Source organism: Scophthalmus maximus, chromosome 20, assembly GCF_022379125.1.
Source record: "Scophthalmus maximus strain ysfricsl-2021 chromosome 20, ASM2237912v1, whole genome shotgun sequence".
NCBI lineage: Eukaryota > Metazoa > Chordata > Actinopteri > Pleuronectiformes > Scophthalmidae > Scophthalmus > Scophthalmus maximus.
The window spans coordinates 2149782-2171482 of record NC_061534.1 but is presented as its reverse complement, the minus strand read 5'-3'; the positions used below and the strand labels follow the sequence as shown (position 1 = coordinate 2171482).

General features: G+C 45.5%; 2 protein-coding genes across 4 annotated transcripts; one reads left to right on the top strand and one right to left on the bottom strand.

Annotated features, from left to right (window-relative positions):
* The first annotated feature begins 598 nt into the window (after positions 1–598).
* On the top strand, positions 599–7047 carry c7b (complement component 7b). The gene is made up of 18 exons (XM_035607174.2): positions 599–928; positions 1027–1088; positions 1543–1618; positions 2055–2196; positions 2273–2417; positions 2531–2669; positions 2860–2988; positions 3075–3318; positions 3472–3585; positions 3708–3874; positions 4433–4661; positions 4890–5061; positions 5132–5219; positions 5388–5520; positions 5628–5819; positions 5928–6024; positions 6125–6306; positions 6394–7047. The coding sequence occupies exons 1-18, from the start codon at positions 923–925 to the stop codon at positions 6573–6575; spliced, it is 2499 nt and encodes an 832-aa protein (XP_035463067.2). The 5' UTR covers positions 599–922; the 3' UTR covers positions 6576–7047.
* A 236-nt stretch (positions 7048–7283) lies between these two features.
* Positions 7284–21526, bottom strand: c6 (complement component 6). 3 transcript variants are annotated; one of them, XM_035607173.2, is made up of 21 exons: positions 21054–21526; positions 20757–20929; positions 20118–20260; positions 19301–19439; positions 15064–15198; positions 14802–14958; positions 13864–14008; positions 13614–13755; positions 13139–13277; positions 12537–12710; positions 12177–12420; positions 11588–11710; positions 11302–11468; positions 10543–10768; positions 10272–10440; positions 10018–10129; positions 9128–9260; positions 8830–9024; positions 8662–8749; positions 8312–8547; positions 7284–7908 (listed from the first exon to the last, which is right to left on the bottom strand). In XM_035607173.2, exons 1-21 carry the CDS (start codon positions 21183–21185, stop codon positions 7718–7720), a joined length of 3363 nt encoding a protein of 1120 aa, XP_035463066.2. In that variant the 5' UTR covers positions 21186–21526; the 3' UTR covers positions 7284–7717. The 3 variants fall into 3 exon arrangements, with proteins under 3 accessions (XP_035463066.2, XP_035463064.2, XP_035463065.2); XM_035607171.2 differs by lacking the exons at positions 19301–19439; positions 20118–20260; positions 20757–20929; positions 21054–21526 and adding an exon at positions 15592–15745 and having other exon boundaries at positions 15064–15217; XM_035607172.2 differs by lacking the exons at positions 19301–19439; positions 20118–20260; positions 20757–20929; positions 21054–21526 and adding an exon at positions 15592–15737 and having other exon boundaries at positions 15064–15246.
* Positions 21527–21701: the final 175 nt, after the last annotated feature.

The following is a 21701-nucleotide window of genomic DNA, read 5'->3' as shown; positions in this document are numbered from 1 at the left end:
ACACTGTGATCCAGATCCAGATGTGTTACTTTGACATCTGTCGCGAGTTTGAGTAAAATAATTTAAAGACTTTAAGACACTAACACATTATGATGTACTGTACGTATTTCATTCTGTCTTTGTTTCTAAGAGTTTGACAAACATTTTTGCCGTTTCATTTGAATTATTTTTGCCCTTTGTAGAGATAAATAAACTTTATTGTTATTCCTAATCTTTTATCATTTCGTGGAGAGATTATATAAACAAGATTGAACAGATAAAATACAAAAGGAGAAAGTGAACAACGACTTCATCTACGATTTGAGTTTATATTTTCAAATATAAATCAAACAAAAAATATGAACGACTTTGAATAGCACATCATAAATAACTTCCAATGACTTACTAGTTTTACATTTGCATTAAACCAACACTAATATCGTCTTGTTGATATTGCGGCTGAAGAAGTGAATGTTATTTCCATGTCTATTATATATTAATAAGGTCCTTTGCAGTGGAAAATGGGCCAATGGGGGATTTTTCTGACCTTTGTCTAAATCACTGCGGCTCCAAAAATCCTTATCAAGGACAAACAGATGTGACGCAACAGCTGCTGTCTCCAAATCTGATTCATCATTAACCTCCAACTCAAAGTAAACGGGATTCTCTCTCTACGTTTACCGGACGTGAGCTCCGTGTGTTGCTGCAGGTGAAGGAGCAGAAGGAAAAACCCAGCTGGATTTCTGGCCGAAGCTGTTGGGGAAAGACAAAACCTCGGGTGTCTCAGCAGTTCATGACTCGCTGTGTGAACAGACACAGAGTTCTGCTTGTTGGGTTTCTTCATCGTGTGGATTCCTGAACCCGAGGGTTCTGTTGAGTCATCGCACCTCCACAGCTCCTGGCACCAGAGGAGAAAACGCTGCACTCTGAGGGACACGTCGCCATGAAGGTTCTGTGAACACAGCCACACGTTTATCAGATTTTGATGCAATTACCCAATCATTTTTCCAGTTTCATGTCAATTTTCCCCTTGTGTCGTTCTCACAGTGGGATTTGTCTGCAGCTCTGTCGTCTTTGGTGCTGCTGCTCGTCTCGCTCGCTCCAGTCCGGTAGGTTTTCTGATCTTTCTTGACTTCTTCTCTCTTTTCTAAATCATATGTTATTACAGCTTTCCTTTGTAACATAAGGAACAGTTGCATGAACTGATATGTCTCTGGCGTCGCGTCGTTCTTGAACGTGCACCGAGGACGATCGTTCTGTATCTCCACGTGCCAGCGTTTTATTAATGTGCGCACCCGATATTAGAAGTTTGATTGAGATAGTTGGGGTTGTACGATTTAACAACGTCTTGACATGAGGGTGAAGCAGTTTTTTAAAAATAATAAAGAGGAGGGATCAAAGGCAATGTTGATAAAAGTAAAACATAAGGTTCTATTTTCATACAGTCATTTATCTCATGCCAACATTGTATCTATTGCTATTTCGGCAATAAACCTCAGGTAACTCTCAAGAGAGGAATATACCATGAAGGATTTTAACAATGTCCGTGTCCTTCGTTCTCAGCTGTCAGCAGCCTGTGACCTGCAGATGGGGGTCGTACGGAGAGTGGTCGGAGTGTGACGGCTGCACCAGCACAAAGGTACTTCAGAGTAAAGACACACACACACACACACACACACACACACACACACACACACACACACACACACACACACACACACACACACACACACACACACACACACACACACACACACACACACACACACACACACACACACACACACACACACACACACACAGTTTTACTCATGATAACATTGTGTATACGTACAAGTTTGAAAGTCTGAAAGTTTTGGCCAAAACATAACCCTAAATGTTCAGTAACCTGAATGATGTAACCCTTACAGTAATACCAATTCATAACTATAAAAATATTTGTTTTATGTGACGTTTGAGACCCCACAATGCAGATGTGTAAATATTTAACTGGTCTACATATTCATGAAGTAGCTGATAGTTGCATTTGGTGGTTTCTCCTTCAGTGTGAACTCGTTCAATTGCTTCCTTGTCAGGTGCGCACTCGCCACGTGGAGGTGTTTGGACAGTTTGGTGGTGCGCCGTGTTCAGGAGACGCCGCGCAAACACAGCCGTGTGTTCCGCAGAAAAAATGCCCCCTGCAAACGGGCTGTGGAGACCGGTTCCGCTGCACCTCAGGTTGGTTGCAACACACTCTATTGTATGATTGCACAAAAGAAAGCCTTAACGACTCGTCACTGACACCCGGCTCCAGGTCAGTGTATCAGCCACTCGCTGGTGTGCAACGGAGACCAGGACTGTGACGACGGTCTGGACGAGAGAGGCTGCGAGCAAGGCGACAACCAGTTCTCATGTGACCTCGACAAAACGCCTCCCAACTCCGACTTCACAGGCAGAGGGTGAGTAGGTGCGGTACAACGTCACCGCCAGAGAGCCGCGTCTGTACTGAACCCTACGAAGTCTAGACGTCCATCAAGTCCATCAAGTGAACTTCTTGCGTCATGTTTTGCAGGTATGACGTGCTAACGGGGAAACTGAGGGCGGGCGTGATCAACACTCTGAGCTTCGGAGGCCAGTGCAGGAAGGTGTTCAGTGGTGACCACAAAGTCTACTACCGGCTTCCGCAGAGCATCCTCAGGTACAACTTTGAGGTGAGTTGACCAAAAGAAATGTTCGTCAGTCAAAACCCTTCATTTGTACAAACGCTGCCCCCCACCCATCTGTTGTGAGTTTGTTCCAGGGTCCTGGTGTGGCGCGTACTTGCTCAACTTTGATGGCTTAAAACTTAAAAACCACGATCCATCCAATGCTTGTTGAGTGTTGAACGTTGTTGCCTTGCAGGTGAAAGTAGACAACGAAGAGAGCGACGAGTCCTACGACAGTTCCTGGTCCTACATGCAGCACATGCAGTCCAACGCCTTGGTGGGACACGACCGCCGCACCTTCCACAAAGAACTCACTGAATTCCAGGTAACGATACGACCCCCCCGCCCCCCGTTTCACTTTCTCACTGTGAGTGTGGGACAAACCCGTTTAGAGGTCATCCTCTCATCCAGACCCGCAGGTTGATAATCCTGAAGAACAAGGTGGAACTGGCGCAGTTCCAAAACTCCGCCCCCCAGTATCTCACGCTGTCCGAAGGCTTCTGGAAGGCCTTGTCCTCGCTGCCGTTCACGTACGACTACTCTGCGTACCGCCGGCTGCTCCAGACATACGGCACACACTACCTGTCCGAGGGCTCACTCGGGGGAGAATACCAAGGCCTTCTGCAGCTGGACCGCCAGGCGCTCACCTCAACCAGTAAGAACCGGTTGTGAATATTGCTCCTATCACCCAATCTAGACACTAATCCACCAAGACAGTTTTATAAAAAGAAGCATTTTTTTCTTGTGGCCTGTCAGCTGATAATTTGAGCTGTTGTAAATCCAATGTGCCTGCGTTGCTTGTGTAAAGGTACAACAGATACCGAGTACCAGAGGTGTTGGAGGAAGGTGAAACGCCGTCTCTTCCGAAAGAAAGTGACAATCAAATGTGAAAAAACGATGCAATCTTTATCATCCAGCGACGGTGAGGGAAAACCTGCACATATAACTTTCAAACCTCGCAGTGTACCCTGGAATATCTGATTGCCAAGTTTGGATTTCAATAGATGTAATCAAGCTCGACAATCCATTGTCATTTGTCCACAGGACACAATGTTAACAAGATGCCCATTAAGGTCAATATCTTTGGGGGAGATCCGTCCTTCATTGGCGCTCTGACAGTTCTGGATCTGGAGAACCCGGAGGCTAACGGAGAGATCTATGACAACTGGGCCTCATCCGTCAAGGACTTCCCTGAAGTCGTCGACCAGAAGGTACGAGGGTCAGAACATCTGGTTGTTTCTCACCGATGGACTCGTTTTTTCTCTTTCCCATTTATAATCCAGGTCAAGTGAGTTAGAAGGAGACAACCCAAATTTTGCAGGTTGAAATAACTCCTGCTGACAGATCTGACAGGATTAAGCGAGGTATAGCTAATAGATGTGAACTGGTTGAAAACTAGCTGAAGGCTAAAGGCTTCGAAATATGCAGCTAGCACATATATCATGCCAAAGGACCAAAAGCTAAGTCCAACAAAAAAAGATGCCATTCAGGGGAGAGGTTTCGCAAACTAGCTTATCATAATGTATTGATCGTAAGAAGATGTCAATATGACAAATGTATGACTTGATCATCTTGGCCAACTTGCCCTATAATTTAAATATCAATAATTAATAGGAAAAAAGATGGAAGAACTCAAAGGTTAAGGACATTTCACTTTGGTCAGGGTGTCTCTAAATTTAGGATCAGTTTCTGCTCGCTATACTGTATATATCTTTCTCCACCATCTTCTACAACACTCAGAATGAATAAGCTGTCAACTGTTTTCCCAGCTGCGTCCTCTGCACGAGCTGGTGAAGGAGGTGCAGTGTGCAGGCTTGAAGAAGCTCCACCTGCGGAGGGCCACGGACCAGTACCTGGCCGAGGAGCATCCCTGTCACTGTCGGCCCTGCCGCAACAACGGCCAGCCGCTGCTGTCGGGCTCCGAGTGCCGCTGCGTCTGCCGGCCGGGGACCTCGGGGGGCGCCTGCGAGGTCGGAGCTGTGATCGGAGAGCAACCAGGTAGACGACAAACAGATTATTTTCAATATCTGTTGATATTTTTTCCTCTTGTATCAAAGACGAACCAACATTACAGGACAATCCAGATTTAAAGATAAGGCAAATTGGTGTCACCTAGATTTAACCTAGGTTAAAGGGGTCAAGTTCTTTGTTACCGTAGCATTCCGTCAACACGCCACTCTCAAGACGCATCATGAGACAGAATCTGTTTTTGTGCCCTCCTCTGAGGGGTGACCCACGGCAGCTGGAGCTGCTGGTCCTCCTGGGGAACTTGCTCCGGAGGACGAATGTCCAGAACTCGGAGCTGCAACAATCCCGCTCCGAGCGGCGGAGGCCACCACTGCACCGGACTGCGGGTGGAGCAGAAGCCTTGCGAGGACCCCGAGATCCAGTACTTACAGTAAGGACGGTGATGTCGGAGAGGCTCAATAAGCGGCAGGTTCCTGTAACATGTAACCGTCTGTGTGCAGGACGATGGAGCCTCAGTGCTTCAGTCTCTCGGTGACTCCACCAAAGAAATGTGGTCCGCCTCCGAACCTCAGGAACGGATTCATCCAGGTGAGTCTGCAAAACGTGATATTCCATTATTCTTTGGTTTCAGTGACTTTGAAAACTTCTAGTTCGTTTGAACGTAATCTTTACTGGACGTAGTTCTTATCTCATTCTTAGCAACACATTGTGTGTACATGTTGAACAAGTGCAGCTACTGGCTGTTGTTTTTCTAAGAATCCCAGAGATTTTTACCTGGTTGGAAACACGGTGGAGTATTCCTGCATAGAGGGACATTACCTCAGTGGGAACGCTGTGGCTCAATGCACGGAAAACCAGAGGTGGACGACGGGAACGATGGTTTGTAAAAGTACGTCTTCACTTCACGAACAAGACGACGTTGGTTTTCTCGTCATATCGTTTGTCCTGCTCACTGTAAAAAACAATGCCTTTGTTTCCCCTCTCTTCCCGTCGCAGGCTCCACGTGCGGGATTCCCCCGCTCGCCAGCGACGTTATAGCCACGCCCGCCAACACAACCTCTCAGATTGGCGACAGGGTGTCCTTGTCCTGCCCTGCGGGGTCCGTGCTGGAGGGCGAGGTGTCGGAGGTCATGTGCAGTCCCAGTCTGCAGTGGTCTCCGTCTCCGGCCGACGCTCGCTGTAGAGCAGGTGCGTCGAGACGTCCATCTTGATTTACAGTCTATGGTTATTTAATCACTACAAGATGGATTGTTATTGATAGTATTGATTAAAGCTGATTTAAGGTTGTGTTCTCAGCGCCCACAGCTCCCTCTCCTCCGTCCGGCCTCAAGTGCAAACCGTGGGAGAATGTCGGAAAAGCCGAGTGTGTGTGTAAAATGCCATTTCAGTGCTCGTGAGTATGAATTATTTCTATATTTAGAGGAAATTTTCCAGTCTGTGTGTTTAGAGCGCAATAATAATTGAGATTCTGCATTTTTTAAAACTTCATTCAGGGCTTCTCTGCAGTTGTGCGCCAGACTTGGCTCGAGTCAAACGCGTGTACTGGGCGTGTGTCAGCTCGGCGCTCTGCAGTGTGTTGGGCGGAGCTTCACGCTGACCAATGACAGCGACTGTAAATGGCCCGAGGCGACGTTCACGTCCTGCGAGGACTGTGAACCGGGGACAGTCTGTCAGGGTGAGTCTGCCGGACTCTCTTAAAGTTTTAAAAACCAAAAAGAAATAAAATATGGGTGTGTTTATAAATGCATCTGTACATTTATAGAGCCGGAGAGAAAATGCGTGTGCCAGAACGCGTCAGAATGCCGTTCAGACTCCGCCCCCCTGTGCGTTAACTCCAGCGCTGGCAGCGTCGCCACGACGACGATGACCGAGTGCGAGGTGGGCGCCCGGAGGTGTGCCGGGGAGCAGGTGAACGTGATCGCCATCGAGGCCTGTCCACAATAAAGACGACCGATGTTTTAGAATCAAACTGTTCACAACAACAGGGAAACTTGTTTTTCTTTTTCCCTCAATGAACGAATTGTAAATAGAAGCTAATAGCTTTTAAAATGATGTAAATAGATTCTGTAGTTTTATATTTGTCTCGGACGACGGGTAATTTGGCGACATTTGCTTGTACAGTGAACATAGTTCTCTGTTCTAAAGGTTGAATGACAACAAAAAAATCCAAAATAAAAGCTTTTACTTTGGATATTGGAAGTTAATAAAACTCATTTCAGAATATACTTTGGTTCTCTTTTGGTTTTTGTTCAAATATCACATAGGAGGATTCTTTTTCTACCTGTCGCCATCACATTTATGAACCAGACAGTTTTGAAAATAACTTCTAATGAGCTGAAATTACCTTTACTTCAAAATACCTTTTTACCTTGTATTGATGATGTAAAGTCAAATAAAAAATTCCCAATTCACAAGGTTTATTAGGCTTTTCTTTTCTTTTTTTTTTTTTTACATTGTAGCCTTATAATGTTTATTTATTGTATTTGTTTCACGCATTACCTTTGGACATGTCTCTAGTTTAGTGTCAGTCTCGAGTATCTGGATGTTGCTTCGTCACATTAATTTCATGGTTTGAAAAATAATAACTAGAAAAATACATATTATCATATGCAGTAAAAGGTCCACACTATAAGAAATAAATCAGAAAAAGTGTTTTTTTTAAAAAACGTCTTTATTAAAAGTGAAGAAGATTTAGCGGTGTGACTATTTCAAACTGTTCATGTAATTAGATTTAACGTGAGCCACTTTTTAAATCAGCGTCTGTCCTAAAAAAAAAGCGTCTCACATCAGGCGAGCGAACGAGTGAGTTAAGGTGAAGCTCCATCTTGATTTATCACCAAGTGTGTTGATCATCAAGTTGTCCGAGGCCTCAAATTCATGATTTTCCCTTTTTGGGCACATCAGCTACAAACCCTTTTAAAAAATACTGTCATTGTGCGGCAGACAAGAACAAGCGTCTTGTTTTTTGATCGATTTAATGTCCAACGTACTAAAACCCGATTGTCAAAAACCAAGTCAAACTACATTATTGAACTTGGTTGATCTCTGGGCGATGCGGCACAGGGACGTTTTTTGAAAGTGTGGATTCATCTGGACTCACACCGGCCTTCGTTGAGAATCTCGAGCTCGTAGTTGGAACACTTGAGAGCCGCCAGGGAGCAGAGGTCCAGAGTGCGAGTCCTCTGGCTCCTGGTCAGCTTCACGCAGAACACGTGCTCCTCGGTTCCGGGGCAGTCGCGAGCGGCGCGGCACTCGCACTTCTTGAGCGCTGGCGAGTCTAGTGAGGAAACTCATATTCAGACCTGATATGAATACGACTGATGCAGTTTTAATACATCAAACAGGAATGTGTTGGCTGTGGATGATTGAAGCAGAGATTTAAAGGAATAGTTCAACCATTCAACAATAATTCAACAATTTAATACAAAATAGGCCACTGAAAAGTAAACGTTTATATGCCTTAGTGTAAAGATGTGGCCATAAAATCATTGTGTCAAGGTTTTTATATATATAAATTAAAATATGTGGAAAATGTTTTCTCTTCCGGGGGAAAATCAGTTTTAAAAAGTAAAAAAAAATGATCATAACCACCAAAATCTGGGTTGTGAAAGAAATAAAATATTCTACTTTGCCGTAAATCAATACAAATCATTGTAGATGATCTTTCCTGTTGAACTCACCGGAGCAAGTCTCCCACTCGTAGCAGGTGTCGAGGTCGCAGGGCACCCGGACGGAGCTCTTGGCGGACATCTTGGCTCTGAACTTGGCCCACTCCAGTTGCCCCGCGTGGCACTCGCCGTCGCCGACGAAGAGGAGCGGATCGCCGTGGCAGCGGCCGGCGTGGAGGGAGCAGAGGGACATCGGCACGGTGAGGCCGACGTCCACGTTCAGGACGCAGATATTCGCGGGGCTCGTACTGCACACCGGACACACACACACACACACACACACAAAATCTCTTTAAAGTGTCATTTCAGTACGTACTGTACGCATGCAATATCTTGAGAGAGAGGAATTGATAAAAACTCACGGGCAGCTCTCCCGCTGGATACAGACACACCGAGAGTCCTGAAGTGTCTGTCCCGGACCACACTGGGCCTCAGGAACAAACGGCTCCTCTGCACACAGGAGATATTACAGCAGCTGATATACAGTAGATACGTTCTGAATGATGAGTGACTACAGAGAGCCACCGTACCGTCGGTGCAGCGCAGGTCGGCGGGCGGCGGCGGCTCCCAGGTGAGGCCGCTGCCGCATTGGAAGAAGCTCTGCGGCCGCGGCACCAGGCCCGTCTCGTTACAGCTCAGACCCACCGACTCGCCCACTCTGTACTCGTCTCTGTCGGGGAGCAGCGACATCCCATCGGGGACCTCCGGAGGAAGACAGAGCTTCCCTGGAGGAACGGGAAGACAAAGTTTTAAACTGGAACGATGGGAGATTTGAAGGTAGATCTTGACTAGTGATTTACTCAAGATGGTCGTCCGGTGGTCCCTTACTGATGCATTTGCCGTTCATCTGACTCCAGGTTCCGTCGGGGAGACAGTTGATGAACTGGAAACCGTCCAGTTCGAATCCAGTGAAGCACAGGAACTCCTCGTCCTCACCAAAGTTGTAGTACTGCTTCGCTTTCTGTCAGAATCAAACCAAAGGAGGCGGGTTAGAGAGGCTCTAAACACAAACCCCTCCACAGCAGCTGCTCCTGCTCGTCCTCCACTCATAGTTATATCTCTTTTCTTATTCATTTTTTTTCCTTTTTTCTCCTGCACAATTAAAAAAGATATCATATCATTTAGTCACGACTATGGGTCCATCTCCAAAAACATTGAATCCTACAACTCCCACAATGCAGCTGTGTCTATGTAGGACATGGAATATGATAGACTTTACATGAATTACATATTAATGAAATTCTTTTTTTTTATGTTCCACATTTAAAGATATATTAAGGGAAATTAATTATTTGGCAAATGTGATTATTGGTTAGTTTTTAAAGTTGGTATTATATAAAAAAAAATTCTCATAGATATATAAAAGGTAATAAAAATTTTAATTTAATTCAGCAATTGTGATATTGTTTGTTCTTTATTTGGTAGTAAGTATAATTAATCACTGAAAGAAAACAGTATATTTCAGAAAGTCGCACACTCCGATAAATCTCGATGAATTAGATAGATAGATATCTAACACAGTGCCCCCAGCACGATGAGAATCAGGTCGGTCATTGGTTCACCACTTGCACATGCGTATAATCACGTCTCCTGTAATTCTAAGAAATGGCGGACAATCGATCTAACTTCTCGTGTATTTTTCGTTGATTTTACACGACAACCAATCACGTTGCGATCTCTTATCGGTGTTGTGGCCCCGGGACTAGACGGTCCTTTACCCTGAGGAAGCTGTTGTCCGGCCTCTGAGGCCTCAGGCAGCCCTGCACACCAGGAGGCAGCTCGTCCCTCCAGCCCACGGTGAAGTCGTCGTCGCTGTCACAGGTCTCCTGACTGTACCAAAAGACATTGATCACAAAACAATCAGTAAATCCAAAGTAACACAGACAAAAATAAAACCTTCAAGGGGTCAAAGTAGCAATCTTGAAGATTCCAGTCCCAGTTGACCTGTACAACTTAAAAGTTTCTGTCCTACCGTTCAAAGATGGAGATGTGACACGGATCCTCCTGTCGGTCGGGACCGTCGCAGGGTTGGCCCCCTCGCAGGGGGGCGGGGTTATCGCACCGCCTAGTCCGATGCCTCTTCATGGAGGCTCCGCAGCGACTCCACGGCCGCCAGCTGCTCCAGTGACCATCCACCGCCTCTGTGGAAGTTACACAGCAAACCACATTTTCCGATGTGAACATAGAGACAAGAGTTCTCCTGACACAATCGCTTGACCGCAGAGCGTTGTGGTGTTCGGCACCTGAAGTGAAGTCCGGAGCCCGTAACTCACAGTTGGTGCCGAAGGTGCCAGTCTGGCAAACGCACTTGCACTCCGTGCCGGAGAGGACGGGCCTGGCGTTGTTGGGACACGGGGCACACTTGGAGGTGTCGAACTCCTCCAGGTACTGCAGGAGGGCCTTCCTCAGGTGCCTCCTCTTTGTGACGGCGCAGGGAATCCCCCGGACCAGGTCTATGATGGGCAGCAGCTGGACAAACACATAGGTGAAAGCGGGATCAGCTTTTATGCACTCGGGGTTGTTCTTCTTTTTCAATTTTCTTCAAGGGCCACTCAGATGTTTGAGTAAGGATCCACAAGGGTGTTGAATCAGGAGCAACTGGACTCGGTTTACTTCAAGAAACTACAGTTCAGTCCAAGAAAAAGTCTTCAAGAAACTACAACCAAGTCCAGTTTCTTGAAGACTTCAAGAAACTACAACCAAGTCCAGATTCTCTTGAAGACTTTGAAGACTTCAAGAAAGTCTTCAAAGTCTTCAAGAAACCACAATGAAGTCCAGTTTCTCGTGAAGACTTTCCAGAAGACTTTCTTTAAAGTCTTCAAGAAACTACAACCAAGTCCAGATTCTCTTGAAGACTTTGAACACTTCAAGAAAGTCTTCAAAGTCTTCAAGAAACTACAAGCAGGTCTAGTTTCTCCTGATTCAACGCCCTTGTGGACAACTATGACCTGGACGAATGAGAATCTCAACAGATGGTTGAGTAAGGAGTGTTAAAATTCCACCTTGTATTCGACCACAGCCGGGTTGTCGAGAACAGACTTGGCCCAGTTCTTGTAGGACGTCCGGTCCGGAGCCGGGCCCTGCCTCTCCCAGGCCAGAGCCGCTGCCTCTCTGGTTCGGCCTCCCTTCACCGTGGAGAAAGACTTCTCCGCCGCCTGAATGTACGAGCCTGGAGCAAAGACAAGTGGCGGGAGCGAAAGACCACGGTGAGTTATGAGCAGTCAGGATTACCAATAGGGAAAAAACCAGGGTGTGCTTCCTCCTGCAGATTTTTTTTGTTGATGTAACCTTTAAATTTCTGCGTCATCGTGCTGTCAGAGCACGGGGCTGCGCTGCCGTGCGCGGGGTAGAGGAGGACGGACCAGGACGTCTCCCGGCCCAGGCAGCCTCTGATCTGCTCTTCAGTTTCACCTGGCAGAGAGGAACAGTGAGGAGCAACACCACCACCACCACGGACACAACGGAACGGATGAATGTTGTTGGATTCAAAAATGTTTTGTTTCATTCCAGGTACAACGGAGATTGTGAGAATATATGCCTTTGCAGCTACAACTTGCTGCTTTAGATAAACGTTAACATTTTCCATTTCCGTTCCAAAACATTTCACTGGCCTTTTCCAAAATTGCTCAGGACGTTACATCTACACCACACTGTTTGTGTTCTGAGGTAATATGTGATTGGCCGCAGCAACAGGGTTGAAGTCTCTACGCGGTGGTGAGCAGGTGAGAGCGAATTCCATCATTCACCATGTCGAGACTCAAACGAAAACGCCACGGACGCAGAATTCTCGGCGGCCCGATACCGAACGCTTCTCCGATGATCGGTTTTAGCGCACGTTTGTATTCTGAACTTTGCCCGCCAGGCCGCGCCGCTGTACCTGAGCTGGTGAGCTCCTCCCGGCTGTACTGGTACAGCAGGTCGTAGTGGCCCCCCAGCGTCCCCGAGCTGTAGTAGTGCGTCCCGAAGCGCTGGAAGATGTCCCTGTAGAGGGCGAAGTTGTACTGGAGGGGCAGCGCGTGAAGGAACTGGAGGAAAGGCTGCGACAGGACGAGGTCGCCCGGTTCCCTCAGCCTGAACGTGGACACGGGCAGAACCTGGTGCACCCGGAAAAACTTGGAGTCCTACGGAGGGAGCGACGAAGACATTAACTACGAAGGTGAACGCCCACCTGTCAACGCTTCAGACCGTCAGTGTGGGGACAGTTCTGTGTGCGCGGGATCTCGTTTGAGTCACTTGCCAGTTTCTTCGAAGCTTCAAAAGCGGCCTTGTTCAACGTCACGGGTCTCAGAAACAAGAACAAAAAGTTGCGTCGATTGTGATCGGTGCCTCCGGCCGAGCTGGACTGCTTCACACTGACGGACTCCGAGCGAAGCGGCCGCGGCTCGGTGCTGAAGTCCTCCAGCGCTCCGACCTGATCAAACCACGACCACATCACCACAACAGGAACAGGAACAACGAGACAAAACCCCGAAGACCGTGAAGCATTTTAAAATGCTTCAAAACGTAATGTAACGAACTTCACTGAGATGCCTCATTGAAACTAAGTAGGAACTTTGACGTGGTCCGATCAACAACCTGGATTGTAATTCGTTTCCGACGGCTGATTTCTTCGTCGGAGTTGGGTTCTTTTGTTCTATTTAGCTTAATATTTTTCACAGATGCAATTTCACAGTTTGGAAAATGTTGATTTAGGTTCATTTATAAAAAAAAAACAAGCAGACCAATAAAGGGAATTAGAATCACTGATCTAGTCCCGGATGTGGCCGATGGTTGAGATTTCTAATCCATCTTGACAAAGCTGCTGTACGATCAAGCGTTTGAAGATAACGATGACACCACCTTGATGTCGAAGCTCTGGAAGTTGTGAGGGATGCGGTGGTAGAGCAGTGTGGTCGGGGGCCTCCGGATGACGCAGCTTCCGCCCATGAACATGTTGTCCAGCACCGCTCCCCTCGGCTCCGCGGCCAGAGCGTCAAACCTTCGGAAAAAACACAAGTCAGGGAAAATTCACAGTCTGTTCTCCAACGACGCAACGACAGGCTGATGGTCTCATACAAGGTTATTACCTATTGGAAAAAGAAATCACAAAATATCGATTTTTATTTGTTATTTCTGTACTTGTGAACAAAATGATTTGGAATAATATGATGTTTAAAGATTCCAAGTATCAATATCAGAACAATGTAATGTTTTTCTTTGGAGCAAGACTCTGTAGTGAGGAATGTGACCCGCGTCAACATGTCAGCTCAGCGTTGACCCCTACGACCCCTACGACCCCTACGACCCCTACGACCCCTACGACCCCTCCACTCACCCGTTGCCCACCAGGTCGGCCCCGGGGGCCACTCTCTTCTCCGCCGGACACACGACCGTGGTCTCGACACAGTCCCTCTCGTCCGAGTTATCTCCGCAGTCGTTCTGTCGGTTGCACGTCAGCGTGGCGTTGAGGCAGCGTCCTGCGGCGCCAGAAGGAAAGGGGAATCTTTCGGTGTGACACCAGCTGAGACCAGATGCTTGACACATTTACAGTTTCGCATGAGAAGAGAGATTAACACTCTACGCACCGTTGTCACACTTGAAGTGGTCTCTGCAGTCGAGGGGGGGTAACTTGCACTCTGTGGAGGGGTGACAGGGCCGCTCCTCCGTCAGCTCCGCGCTGCAGTCCGACCCGCCGAACTGCGACGGCCTCCGGGCCGAGCGGGTGCGGAACTGTTGGCAACGACGACACGACAGGAAATGAGAGAACCGTGAGCCCTGACAGACTCCAGTTTATCAAGTTGACATTTAATTATTATAATTTTATTTATTTTTCTGTCTCTGTATGTACGTGGGTATGTGCTTATTTTATTTATTTGTTGAATTGTTTTGTATTTAAGAATCTGCTCGAATCGGCGTCTTTTTGGGACCTGTCTTTGTTTTATGTTTATATGTTGAATCTATGATTATGATTTATATATATATATTTTAAAAAAATAAGATTTTTATATTTAAAAAAGAGGATTTTTATATTTAAAAATATAAGATTTTTATATTTTAAAAAAATAAGATTTTTATATCTAAAAATTCAGATTTTTAGATCTAAAAATTCAGATTTTTATACGTAAAAAAAATGCATCTTTAACTCAAAAAAAAAAAGTTGCCACAGAAACCGGTTACACACAGAAAGAAAAAAGAAAACAATTGTAGAAGAAGTGAAGAGTGGAGTTTTCTTACAGAGGGTCACACATGGAAAAGTTGGGAAAAAAATTGCCCAAAACTTAAAAACTAGAGAAGATTGTGTGTGCGAACATCAGCAAAAATTGGTTTTTCTGAAAAAATACACACAAATACATGTGTTTCTTTAAACCTCCCTGGAGCTGTAACACTGGCATCTGCACATTTTTGGGGGATGATTTTCTTTGAGCATTGCATTGTGGGGAAAAAAGCAACGAACAGCGCCTTCTTGGTCTGAGCACACGAGCACTGAGGCTCTGAGTCAGTGTGACCTCTGAGTGTCTCTTGCCTGTTTCTTGGCGCAGGGCGAGCAGTCGGACCAGGGCCCGAACTCCGTCAGCAGGCAGTCGATGGGACAGGCCTGCTCGTTGCAGGCCCTCCTGTCGGTTGTCTCACACAGCTGACGGCAACTGCTCCTCCAGTAATACTCATCGGTCTGCAACTTCCTGTCGCCAAAAGAATAAAAAGTACGACAATCGCTTGTTCGTAGAGCGGTTGTCTTGATTCTTACAGACGAAGTGCTTCGCGCCAGAGGTCAACTCGTCTCTCACCTTGTCCTCCACTGTGTCCCGTGGTTGCAGGTCCTGGAGCAGGCGGACCAGGAGCCCCACGGGTACCGGTCGCAGAAACAGGCCAGACCGGACGATACGCAGCCGAGGAGCTGCAGCAGCAGCAGGAACATCTGGCTGGAGGGAGCCATCACATCTGGAGGAGAGTCGCAACGGGTTAGACCTCTTGATGAGATGAGAGATAAAATATCACATATATATCATCAATATAGTCCAAAATTGCTGCAGAATCAATATCTTGCATTGTTTCCCAATAAAACATTTAGTTCTTGAACACACAAGAACTTTTAAAACAGTTTTTTAAAACAATACATTTATTTTCATTTTTCATTTGTACAAAATAATTTGTACCTTTCAGACAAATTGGGTTTGATTTCATGAGCAAAAGTTTAGGAAATTTTACATTTGGCATAAAAAAAAAAAAGTGGACATTAAATTAAGGCAGTTTTTATTCATGCATAATTTTATTTCCTTTAAGTTGAAAAGGAAAAAAACACAGATGTGACTCACCACGTTGACTGACGTCGTCCTCAGCAGAGAAGCTTGTAACTTAGCGTTTGGTTGAAGATCCAGTCGAGGTCCTTCGCTCTGCAGGCGGAGTTGAATCTGACTCCGAGGTTTGTTTGACAGCAGGAACATAAAAACCTCCGTCAGTGTTTTCTCAGGGGTTCTGGGACTTGATGTTGCCCAATCAAAACACCCCCCCCCCCCCTCCTTTTTTTTGCTGATAATAACACCAGTTAAAGCACAAAGTAATAAATTAAGATCTTACATAACCCCTCTCTTGTCCCTCGTTGTTACGGGAAGCAGAAGAGCTCTGGAGTTTCCCGGCTGCAGAAACATGAACCAGATGTTTGTGTTCTCCAGACTGGAGATGCTGGACGAAGATCCAGCGTTTGCACAATCTGGCACCAAATCTCAAACAACTCCTTCTTTTTGGTCCATGTTTTAAAAAAAAAAAGCACAACTGGTTCAACTGAACAGAAACTCACTTAGAGCATTTTATTTATTTATGTTATATTTTATTAGCTACATAAATCTCTTCTCAGGACGGGGATGAATAGAATCAATTTCCCAATATGCCCAAATAAAAGGGAAAAGAAGTCGAGGTATTTGGGATGGGTTAAAAATGGCAGCTCACGACGTCACGGTGTGTTTCCACAAAACACGTCAAAAACATAATCTTATTTGCATATAAAACTTTATTCACATTATAAAATGTCATCGGCTGTACACACTAGTTATAGCTGCGGCTTGTCTACATCGCAGGACACACTAACTACACGCGGCTGAGCCGGAGTCACATACATGCCCAAGACAAAGAACTCAGCAGGTTGAGACATCACCACAGTAAATCACATTATTGAAATAAATAAAAAAACTTCACGTACACAAATTTACGAACTACACTGCACTTACGTTCAATGGGAAAATGGCTCCAGTGGAATTGATCAGCTCGAGAACCTTGTTCGTTTGAATGATTTAAATTTGTGTGTGCGGCGTCTTCACATTGTGTGTGGAAACATCTGCAAAGCCCTTGTGATGGAAAACAAGCGCTTCCTTTCCTTCAGGGAAGACGTCGCTGATGATGTGCGCCTTGTTACTTTCCCCCTGGAGGCTGCAATCGTCATTACACCCCGCTAAAGAACACCGAACAAGCAATGTTCTGGTGATTCAGGGCGTTTTCACACCGACCTCGTTTTGGTCCGGACATTATCTGACTTTTCAGTTTTGGTCCGAACCAAAATTGCAGGCGTGGGGAGTTTCCTCGGCCCCCGGTCCGGACCAATGGACCACAAGTTTGGTCCGACCAAAAGAAGGTGGTCTGGGTCAAACTGACCCACGGTTTGATTCCGTTGACAATTTTTTGGGATGGTTCAGACTTCCGGAACAATGACAGGAAGTTGAGGCAGCGAGCCGTCGTAGAAGGAGAAAAAAGAACCGGGAAAAGAAAACGGAAAAACGGATTGAATGTGAACAATGTAACAAAAACACGAGGGTTGGTTCGGACCTCAAGTGTGAAAACGCCCTCAGTCGTTAGATCAACTGTTCAAGCTTGAAATGTAAACTTTGTCCTGAAGGTGGCGACAGAGGACAGGTCAGGGGGGAATATCTTTTTGATATTTTCTAGATATAACACTGCATGTTTAGATTTTGATGTTTCCTGTGTAGAACAGCTGCCGATGTCGCTGATGTCAGTCACATTCTGAAAGTTCATCCTCTGGGGACCATGAATGCAGTTTACACAGGAGATTTCATTAAAAAATATCATAAGGGCAATCGTTTTTAAGTGTTGAGCAACGGAAACCTTTGACATGTCGCAACAGAAAACATCTGGAGGTCACGGAAACATCGTTCTGTCCCAAACTAATCTTTTTGTTACTCAACTGAATAACTGACGGACACCTTCATGCACCACTGACACAATCGGGGGCAAACAAACAAAACAAAGAGGGTTTAGGCAAAGCTTGGAAACTGTCATACGGTTTAATATTATTATACACGTTCGCTTCTTTTTCTACAGTGAGAGAAATGTTATAATTATAGGAGTCAGTTGCGTGTATGCACCATAATACTGTTATGGTTTGTCTCTGCGTGGTGGTTGACGCAGGCGAGCAGAAGCTCAAAGACGCTCAACGGAAAACGTTCAGACGTGGAGGTGTGACACAGTGAGACACCCGAAAACTACCGAATGCCTGTGCATAGCCTGAATATATACATTTCTTATATTTTTTTTCCGTTATATAAAATAACATAAACGTGTTTTAAAAGAGGTTTAAAGATAAAAAGAAGAAAAAAGATGTCTGACACTGAAAAGCACCTTGAAACAAAAGAAAAACTGAGACCAGAACCGGGACGCTAGCTGGAGAGCTAACGTAATCTCAACCGCAACAGTTCGTTAGCCCAGCAGACTAATGCAGGTTAATCCTTCTGGGACTATGTGAGACTTTACCTGACAAAATACACGTGAAAATAACTGAACCTGGTCAAAGGACTCGAGAAGGAAAAAACGGGATATTTCATTCATTGTATAATATTGCAAAATGAAGATTAAACAATCTAAACTCAACTGAATTATTGAAAATGAATGTGTACTCATATGTGTGTTTGCTGTGTGGCCGCGGTCGGACTCTCAGCCTGAGACCATGCAGCAGAGTCCGGGGAAGCGCCTCTTCCTCTGACGGACCAGCGGGTGCGGAGTCAGATTCAACAAGCTGCTGTCGTCTGGAACAAACACAAAAAAAACAAATAAAAAATTAGGAACGTGACACGTAGAAACAGATTTAAAACTAATTGTGAGATTTAGAGGTGGATTTTGGACAAAGACAGGCTAGCAGTTTCCCCCCGCTGCCAGTCTTTATGCTAAGCTAAGCTAACCGGCTGCTGGCTGTACATTGAATATTTAGTAAATAAAATTAGAGCGATATCTGTGTTCTCATCTAGTTGTAAAGAAAAGACTATTTCCTTTAATAATTCTAATTATTTCAATACTGTATATGTTTACGGATTTTCAGGAAGAAGAAGCAAATATTAATGTGTAGGTAGAACTGTTTTTAGGTAGAACTGTTTTTATTATATATATATATATATATATATATATATATATATATATATATATATATATATATATATATATATATATATATATATATATATATATATTAATAATAAAAAATGTCAAATATATATAATATTCAGATTGTATCTCTAGATGTTTGGGGAGATTTCTTTGATAAATGTGTTTGTCCCGACTATATTTTTGTTGACCTTTGACCTACGAACAATCATCAGGGTGAAAACAGATGAATGTTCCAACAACTCATTTTGACAAAATCTGTAATAATGAACTATCCTCTAATCAATCACCACAGCTAACTGGAGTTTCCTGGATATCAGATGTTTAATTAAATCATCTTCAGATATTCCAATAATCATTTTATGCTTCTCTTTCTTTCTGCATCACTGCGCTCCGCGGTTCTTCTTATTCATCCTATGTAAAACTTCAGGATTCATTTGCCCGGTCACATTAATGATGTCATGAATATTTCCATACCTTGGTTTTTCAGTGGCAGTGGCATTGTGTCCCTGAGTTTGCTGAGTAAGTTCCTCATCTCTCTCATGTCTCTGTGAGGACATAGACACGACGAGTCGGTAGATATAAAGATATTTACACTTTATTCATGAGTTTATAAAAAGCAGACGCGGCCGGTCACTGTACCTCTCTATGTTTTCGATATCGATCCCCACCAGCCACTGCTCCTGAGGGAAGTCTATGGGGGAGGAGGATCGGTCCTCCAGGATGGGAACGTCGGAGCTTTCGTCCATCCTGAAGTCAACCTTCGGCTCCGGGTCCGCTCCTAAAGGACGGAACACAGAAAACAACCACATCCAAACCATGACATCACAAATACGAGCTGTAAATTTTATTAACAAGTTAAAACATAAAATGTTCTCTCCTCTCAATCTAATGAAGTTTTAATTTAGTGTTATTTAAAGTAAATAAATGTTCAATGAAAATGAATGTGTTGTTCACATCAGCAGCTCTCTGCTGCCCCCTGCTGTCTGCACTCTGTGAAGGTTCTATGACCACATGGCATTTAACTGTGTTTTGATTGAATGGTTATAAAATGTTATGAAGCCACATTAGTTATTATAAAGTTTTAAATTAATGTCGGGAGCAGATCACAACGAAAACACAACCGATCACTTTTATGGACCGGACGGTTGTTGTATTTCAATTTTTTGGGCTTAATCTGCTTTTTCCTATATTTTCATTTTTTATCATATTATTCTAAATGTACTTATTTATTTATTTCAACTTTGTCTTTTTGACTTATTTCTCTCTCTCTCTCTCTATATATATATTGTTTTCTCGGCCTTGACACTTGTTAACGTCCTGTGTTGTTAGTTTGTATCATCATCGATCTAATGTCTAATCCAGGACTTGCAGTTGAGGAGCGGCAGAGACTTTTGGCTTTGCACAAGAATTTCAAATCATAAAATCAATTTAAAACATTTTTTTTTTTACAACCAACCTGTGCAGGCGGTCTTCCGGTGCAGCTGCAGAACCCCCAGCAGACACATGGACTTCAGCATCTCCGTGATGAACATCTCCAGGCAGCACTGCAGCTGGATGAAGAGCCGACAGATGTCAGGGTGGATCTCTCCGTCCTCTGGACTGCAGGAGGAGGAGGAGGAGGAGGAAGAGGAGGAGGAGGAGGAGGAGGGAGGACACAGAAATAAGTGTTTTATATTAGAGCTGAAGTTGGAAAAGATTCAGTAAATTTGGGGTTTTCCAGTTAATTTTTTCACTGTGACAGAAATAACTTTTTGTTTTTAAATCACTGCAAATGGATGTTAATACTTAAAAAAACAAGTATCTGTATGAATTACTGTTTCCAGTCCATTTCACCAGAGTTGTTCCCTGTTTTCTTTTAAAATTCAGCTTTTTTAAAAAACTTTCTCATCTCTTTTTTATTTTTAAATATTAATATTTTTGTAACGTGCTGGTTTTTACAGTCAATCACTTTATAACTTTAGTAAAACAGCCCAGATATAATCTGCATAGATTTTATATGAGAAAAAAACCCCAGCGTTCAACAGCTGAAATGTTAAAATTATTTTTTCTAACAATCACAATCCATCCATCCATCCATGGCGCTCGGTCCGCTCACCCCGACACGGAGATGACGGCGAGGTCCCGGTGCGCCGCCCGGGCCATGGAGCAGCCCTTGGACCGCGTGTGGTGCATCTGCGCCCGCAGCGACGGGCAGTCGGCGGACACCTCCCCGACGGAGATGACCTGCTCCCGGTACAGCGCGACGAGGGTGTTGAACTCCTGCACAGTCTGGAGGAGGAGGAGGAGGAGGAGAAGAAGAAGAAGAGTAATGCACCTGGATGACGGAGAGGATTCTGTCCCCTGCTGCTGGATCGCATCGTCCGTGTGCTGTCGGTGTCCCGGGGGGACTCACCATCCTGCTGCCGTCCGCGGCCTCCTCCGCGCTCTCCCTGCGCTCCGGCTCCGTCTGCGCCACCCTGCTGACGGGGAAGATGCTCCCTGCGGATCGGGGGCGCTTTTTACGCCCGCACGGTGCAGAACACATGCATGCACGGACCACCTGCACCACCACGACCACCGGAGCCCACGGACAGACGCAGACTGGGGGGGGGGGGGCTCCCCTCTTCTCCCGGTCGCTGCTGTGTCCTCTACCGGGAGGACGACGAGCCGCCGAAGGGATCAGAAAACAGGGGTTTGGTGATGGAGGTGGGGAGGAAAAGGCTCAGAGCCCCCGCGGGAGTGCGCGGTGGATCCCCGGGAGCAGGACGGTGTCGCGGGCCGCACGGAGCCCCGGCAGCTGCCCAGTGTGCAGCCCCCGCCGAGAGGAGGAGAGTCACCTTCAGCCCCTCCTGAAGGCCGAGAGGGGAGGAGGCTCCTCCGTCTGCTGCCGCTTCCGCCGCGCGCGCGCGCGCTCGCTCGCTCACGTGTGCGAGGAGGATTCAGACACGAGCCAACAGCAAAACAAGTCGACGGTTACCGGACGGTTAATGGACGGTTACCGGTTTCATCATCACAATTATATCATGATTACATGACATTAACTTCATGCAGATGTGAACAG

Coding starts and splice junctions, on each gene's coding strand:
- c7b (XM_035607174.2), top strand. Junction 5,820..5,927: donor CGACGCTCGCTGTAGAGCAG/GTGCGTCGAGAC, acceptor TTGTGTTCTCAG/CGCCCACAGCTCCCTCTCCT. Junction 6,025..6,124: donor AAAATGCCATTTCAGTGCTC/GTGAGTATGAAT, acceptor AACTTCATTCAG/GGCTTCTCTGCAGTTGTGCG.
- c6 (XM_035607173.2), bottom strand. CDS start 21,185: ATGTGTTCTGCACCGTGCGGGCGTAAAAAGCGCCCCCGATCCGCAGGG. Junction 10,441..10,542: donor GGCTCCGGACTTCACTTCAG/GTGCCGAACACC, acceptor TAACTTCCACAG/AGGCGGTGGATGGTCACTGG. Junction 8,750..8,829: donor CGACCTGCGCTGCACCGACG/GTACGGTGGCTC, acceptor TCCTGTGTGCAG/AGGAGCCGTTTGTTCCTGAG.